This window comes from Cnephaeus nilssonii (assembly GCF_951640355.1).
Source record: "Cnephaeus nilssonii genome assembly, chromosome: 4".
Classification (NCBI taxonomy): domain Eukaryota; kingdom Metazoa; phylum Chordata; class Mammalia; order Chiroptera; family Vespertilionidae; genus Cnephaeus; species Cnephaeus nilssonii.
In genome coordinates this window covers 84324540-84331442 of record NC_137075.1, presented here as the reverse complement: position 1 = coordinate 84331442, position 6903 = coordinate 84324540, and the positions used below count along the sequence as shown (strand labels likewise).

The following is a 6903-nucleotide window of genomic DNA, read 5'->3' as shown; positions in this document are numbered from 1 at the left end:
TACAATAAATCCAAAGCAATCATATTTCTATACAAAAATTAAAAATAAAAGGTTATCAAAACTACATTAAAAATTTTTATAAAAGCTTCATAATACAAAAAGAAGAGATTAATAGAATAATATCTTAAAAGAAATATCCTATAAGTAAATTATATCAAACCTTAATTACTTTAAAATTTTTACTCAAATATTAATTTTCATTCATAATACTAAAAATAGGACACCCATAAAATCTTATGGTGTCAAAATAAGCCAAAGGAAAATCATTTGGACAAAAATCTAAAGGATCCCAAGTCTAATTTATAGAAAAGAGTTCTTTATTAACCTTTGGTCGAGAATATGTTTATATTTCCAGAAAACTCCAAAGCCCATATAGATTCCTGCAACAACAGATCCCAGGGAAGACCTGATAGGACTGTTTCCAGCCACAGAATAAGTAGTGGCCCCCGAGAACAGAGGAGAAATAATCCAGAAATAAAAATAGTGAGGATGCCTTGCCATGCTAGCAGTCAGCACCTGTGCATTACTGCAGGTTTCCCAGGACCAAGAGCAAGGAAGGTCGGTGTGCATGCGCTTCCAGACCATGTGTGCACACCCTTCTGCATAGAAGTCAAAATGTTTGATTTTTGTGTCCTACTAGGACCCCTGACTTGAGGGTCTTACTTTATTTCTAACACAGGGAATAGTGTTAACTGCCACATTAAAAGAAATGTTATACCTCAGGCATTAACCATTTTAACAGATGGATCCAGTTCTGGAAAGGCTGGATCTACAGCAGCAGGAGAGCAAAGGTCCTTCAAACCCCTTATATTTCAGTAGAAATATAAGCTCCTATTTATGCCTTAATAGATCTTGCTATGGAGCCCATTCAACCTATAGTAATAGTGCTTATGTGGTAAGTATGGCAACAATTATTGATACAGCTACTATAGGGCACACAATTCAGAGGAACTTTTCATTTAATTTTCAGCCTTTAAAATGTTATTAAAGAAAGACAATATCCATGTTTTATTGGAAGCAATGTCCTCAGTCTGTTATCCACCTTTCTGTACAAACTTTAGGGGTAAATCCCCAAGGACTTAAACCTAATCAAATCTGACAAAATGGATGTCACTCAATAGTGGAAACAGCCAATCGTACTCTTAAAATCATTTATTAAAACAAAAGGGGGGAGACAGGTGTTATGTGTCACCTCAAAAGAGGCTCAGTCATGCTTTTTATACTTTAAAAATTTTGAATTATAATGCAAAGGATCGTACAACAGGTGAAAGGCATCAGGCCTCCTGTACAATAGCTTCCACTGAGTCAGCTAGGTGAAAGGAAGCATAAACCAGACAAGAGTTTTATCAGATTCAGTAATAATGTGGGAAAGAGGTTGTGTTTTATATCTTTCCAGAAGGAGCAATACAGCCAATTTGGGTACCAGAGCGTTACGTGTGTCACCACAATAGACTCCGACAAGCTCCTGTGTCCCTTCACTCAAAAGGACTAAGGACTGCCCTAATGTAACTTTTAGTTTTCTTCTTCCTCTGCTTAATGATAGCAAAGCGGGAAAAGAAGAAAACTAAAAACTACGCAAGGGACTAAGGTACCAACATAGAGTCATCTGAAGAAGTTAATGACTCAAGTGCAGCAGATTATGGAAAAGCAAGAAGTTGAAGCTACTTCTTCAACCATGTTCCTACTCATGCTAGCATGTGTTAGCTGCCAGTCTTCTGCAAAGTCTTACGCAGCCAAGTGCAAGGACACCAGCAGCACAAGAGACTTTCTTTCATTTAGTAGCTAAAAATGTTAATATGTCCATAGTTTTGATTTCTCTCTTATTGTTTTATTATTATTTAATAGCCATAGTTTTGCTCTTAACATTCAAGTTTTGAAAATGATAACATGTATATAATTTAATTTTACATTGGCATTGTTTTAATATTAGAGCTTTATTATTAATATTTAAATTTTACTTTTATTATTAGTATCTTAAAATTAAATAGAAAAGGGGGATCTGTTGGAGACCAGGTATAAACTGACGCCGTCCTTCCACCTGAAGGGGCTAGCAAGGCTGGGACCCTTACCCACACAGCTTTCCTAGACTTGTTTGGATGGCGGTTATCAGTAGAATAAGAGCAAGCATTCATGGCTTGCCAAGAAGTCTGTAACTATTTTCTGAGATTTGCTGTACTAAGAATCTGCCTGATTTACTGTACCAAGAATTTGTCCTTCTACTCTATCCCTCCTTTAGAGATTAAGAGGAACAAAGAATACATTCCTCTACACAGACCTCCTATTCAGTATTTGTGTATAAAAGGCATCGCGTAGTTAATAAAGCTGCTGCAATCTCTCGAAGATTCGCTGCCATCCCGATTCCTGCTGTCCTGTCTTTCTTTCTTTTCTCAGTCCCACCTCCCTACCTCAGCCTGGTTCAACCCGTCAGGCTGGACCTGACATGTCCCTTAGCCCAGCCTGCAATCTGGGACCCCTTGAGGGATGTCCAACTGCCCTCTCACAATCCAGGACTGCTGGCTCCCAAATGCTTGCCTGACTCCCTGCCTGATTGCCCCTAACCACTTCTGCCTGCCAGCCTGATCACCCCCTAACATCTCTCCTGCCAGCCTGATAAATGCCTAACTGCTCCCCTGCAGGCCCAATTGCCCCTAACTGCCTTCTCCTGCTGGCCTGGTCCCTCCTAATTGCCCTCCCCTGCCAGCTGGGTCACCCATATCTGCCCTCCCCTGCTGGCCTGGTCTCCCCTAACTGCTTTCCCCCTGACAGCCTGGTCTTGCCTAACTGCTCACCCCTGCTGTCCTGGTCCCCACCCCCAACTACCCTCCCCTGCAGGCCTGATTGCCCACAACTGACCTCCCCTGCAGGCCTGGGTCTCCCCCCAACTATCTTTCCCTGCAGGCCTGGTGACCCCAAATGCCCTCCTTTGATGGCCCACTCACCCCTAACTTCCCTCCCTTACCAGCCTGGCTGACCCTAACTGCTCTCCCCTGCTGGCCTGGTCAACCCTAACGTCCCTCCCCTGCCGGCCTGCTCACCCCTAACTGCCCTCCCTACAGGCCAGGTCCCCCAAACTGCCCTCCCCTGCAGGCCTGGTCCCCCCGAAATGCCCTACCCTGCAGGCCTGGTCCCCCGAACTGCCCTCCCCTGCCAGCCTCATCTCCCCTTAGTTCTCTCTCCTGCTGTCCTGATCGCCAACAACTGACTTCCCCAGGAGGCCTGGGTCCCCCTCTACTGTCCTCTCCTTTATGTCTGGTCACCCCCAACTACTCTCCTGCTGACCATCTTGTGGCAGCCATCTTGTGTTCACATGGGGGCTACCATCTTTGACGACATGAGGGTGACCTTCTTGTGTGTTGGAATGATGGTCAATTTGCATATTACCTCTTTATTATAGAGGATACCCCAGGTTTAGCACAACAAAACAAGAATAATAACAATTAGGAAAATGACAGTTAGCATAGTAAGTACTTAAAACCTGCGGGCTTTTCTGAGATGCTTTCTTTGATCATGATATAACCATAGAAATACATATATATAAATTTCTGTATGAAATTGTGGATCTTGAAAACATAAAATTCTAAGACTTCATGAAGGATCACAATCTGAGCAGGTGGTAGCAGTACTGTTGACATCACGGGCCTATGCCACAGAAGTTTTTGATCTTCCCAGTTTTTCTGACGAGGGATTCCTTTTATGCTTACTTTACACTTGCAATAAAGTCAACAAATAACAAAAATTTAGCACATAAGCAGTTACAGAAAACTGTTATAAAAATCATGCACACTATTGTACACAAGGCTTTCTACAGGCGCATCTATAAGACATAAGGACCAACATCTTAAGTAAGTACAGGTCCTCTTGCTAGTGAATCTAAGAGTTCCTACTGTCATCTACAGGAATATTAACAATATGGCCACATAAGACGTGTTAAATGAGTTGAAACACACTGGGCTTTTTGAAATCTCCAAGTCATTTTATTTCAAGATGACAACCTTGGAATAGCTGTAGGATGATGTCATTATCAGAGTGAGTATTATTTCTCCCAGTAAGTGCAATGTGATTTTACCCATTGCGTAGGTTCCAGTTAGCATTTAGTAAAGTTGTGGGGATTCTGTTTCTGCACCAGGTTAATTTTTAGTCTTCTTCATCCTCATCTGAACTTAAGTATGAACAGCAGCCAACAATGCATGAACACAGTAAAAGGGCTGAACGAACCATCAGTAGAACTACAGCCTGGTTTACATTCACACCTATTTTGCCGCGGGTAGATGGTTCTCTGTCAGGTGGAGGGCCACTGTCTATACTGCCCCCTGGTCCTCGCGTGTCACACAGGGGTGGATTCCATCCCTGCTGACAGTGACAATTTTTCTTATTGTTGCACACCCCTCTGAAATTGCATTTCTTGACATCACAGTCAAAATCCATGTCTTGATGAAAAGTACAATTCATATTAAAACAGTAACTTCCTGGCGCACAGGTTGCACCATCTATTACATACCCAAGTGGTGGCAGGTCTATCCCAAAGTGTGAATCGAATCCAAAGCATTTTTCTTGGTTAGCTAAAAGCTGATGAAATGTAGTGTGCTCACCTCCACCAGGTACTTCTTTGACATCACGACAGTGCAAAATTCCACAAAGAACATCATCTACTTCACATGGTTTATGTCTTTCTCCCCCTTTGTAGTAGTTCCGCCCACAGTTTCCAAATCGGTCACCCCTTACATTCAAGATATCATAGCACACTTGCGGGGCATCTCTTACTCGGTAGCCAAATAGAGCTTGACACTGCATGTCACGGTCACTACAGTTTCCTCTCACACAAACGGATAATGCTGAACACGGGGTTCCATCCTGGATATAAAAGTCATTTGGACAAGTAGCCTTTTTCCCGTCACAGTATTCCGATAGGTCACAAATGCCACCCTTCTCTCTACAAATCCATCCAGGATTAGCATGTTTACAGTTAACACAGCACTCGCCAGTACTGCATTCACTACCGAGGGAGAGGGCACAAGTGGTCTCACAACATTTATTTTCAGCACAGTCTTTCAAGGAGCCACAGTCACATTCTTCCCAATTATCTACGATCTTGTCACCACAACGAGGCGCTACATAAGGAAAATTATTGTATGGTGCCTGTGTGTAAGCCAAACATTCATCATAGGCGTGCAATCGATAGTGGATACTCATATAAGAACAATTGCTGAACATATCGTTAAGACCTGGTTGAGGAGCCATGACACAGAAAGTTCTTCGAAAACATTTACAACCAGCTACATCATGTCTCATGGCAAAAATATGACCCAGTGAATGTGCGGCAACACCGGCACCTAAAAATAGATGAAAATATGGTACATATACAAACATTACGCCCCAGTTGGGGTTGCATATTCCATTTTGGAAGCCAAAATATGTTTTACCAGCGATTTTATGTCCTGTAAGAAGTACTGAACTATCATGAGGAATGGCTTCAAACCATTTCCAATATTTCCACACACCATAATTTTCCATAGCTTTACCTTCATTATTATAATTTGATATGTCAATTCGATCCCATTTGTCCCATATGAACAGGACACGTATGTGGACAATCAGACGATGATGATGATAAATGCTGTGTAATATGCTGTTTATCATCACCACTCTCTCTATTATATCTGTCTTATTAGGCCTGATCTTGTATAATGAGTTACTAATTGTGTAGTGAAGTTTTAAGTCTCTCCTATGGGGCCACCATAAATACACGGGCGCTGCTCTCGGGGTTTCAGCAAACGTTGCCTCTTCAAATGCTAGATCTGCATCTTCTTTTTCAATCGTACAGCTTTCGTCCTCTGTTGATCGTTCTTTCACAAGCAGAGAAATCACATGCTCAAACTTGGAAGAAGCCTCCATTGGCTTGATTTCATAAGTCGAGTCATCCACCTGCAGCATGCCACGCAGACCCCCGTAGCAAGTGTCCAGTGTGCCCATGGACCCAGGAACCTCCTCCAAGTAGCTAAAGTAGTAGCAGTCTCGAGGGATAAAGGGGTAGTCCTCCTGCATGGCACCTTGGTCGTTATCGGTGATAACCGGAAAATGTCTGGGCAGCAAGTCCTTCTTGACCTTCATGTGAACCACATGTCTTCGACCACTGAAGTGAATCCTGTAGGAGAGCTGGTCTTGTACCCCAGCTCCACCCAGCCTGTGGGACACCTTCCTGGGAATCACAATTTCAGAGGAAGTGAAACGCCATCCTGGTAGGGCATGGGAACAACTGACCAAGGACAGGAGTAGCCAGAGGAGAGGCAGCCAGAGAGGCCCTGTCAGGTGGGCCTTGGCCCAGGCAGGAGCCATGAGCGAGGGAACCTGTGACCATAGAAAGTGCAGGCAAGACTAAAGCTGCAGTAGCAACTTTTCCAGCAGGAGGAGAGCAGAGAGAGGCTGGATGTTTGGCACCCCCAGAGCCTGGGAGGGGGAGGGGGTAGCTATTACATAACAATGGTGCATTCTTTGTGGGGGGCTGTGCTCAGTGATGTAGGGAGCCTGGGCTGAAAGGTCCCCTGGTCTCTTAGAGAAGACTCAGGGGGAGGCTAAGTGGATTTGGTGGCAATTTTAAGACACTTGGTGGCTTTTTTCCTCAAGCTATAACATAATAGGTCAACATGACATTAAAATGGAGAATGGTGAGGAGAGTGGAAGCTTCTCTGTATAAAACTTTTGAGGAGAGAATTAGATTCTCTCACACTTTATAAAAATTAAATGTAGTTGGACTGAGTGATGGAAAGGAAGTGTAACTAGATGTCACGAATAGAAAAATCAGGGTGTATATTCATAGTTTCTTGTAGAGTGAAACACACACCTACTGATGTCCCCAAGATTGTAGTGCTAGGAAATTACCACTAAGACGTGCTCATGAATAATCAT

The 6903-nt window shown here is 43.1% G+C and overlaps 1 protein-coding gene across 1 annotated transcript; it reads right to left on the bottom strand.

Annotated features, from left to right (window-relative positions):
• Window positions 1-4134: 4134 nt before the first annotated feature.
• LOC307098305 (disintegrin and metalloproteinase domain-containing protein 20-like) lies at window positions 4135-6903 on the bottom strand (the record flags this gene model as incomplete). The annotated part of the gene is given in 5 exon segments (XM_079768996.1): window positions 4135-6361; window positions 6363-6394; window positions 6399-6457; window positions 6460-6499; window positions 6877-6903. Coding segments are annotated over 5 exon segments (2385 nt in total).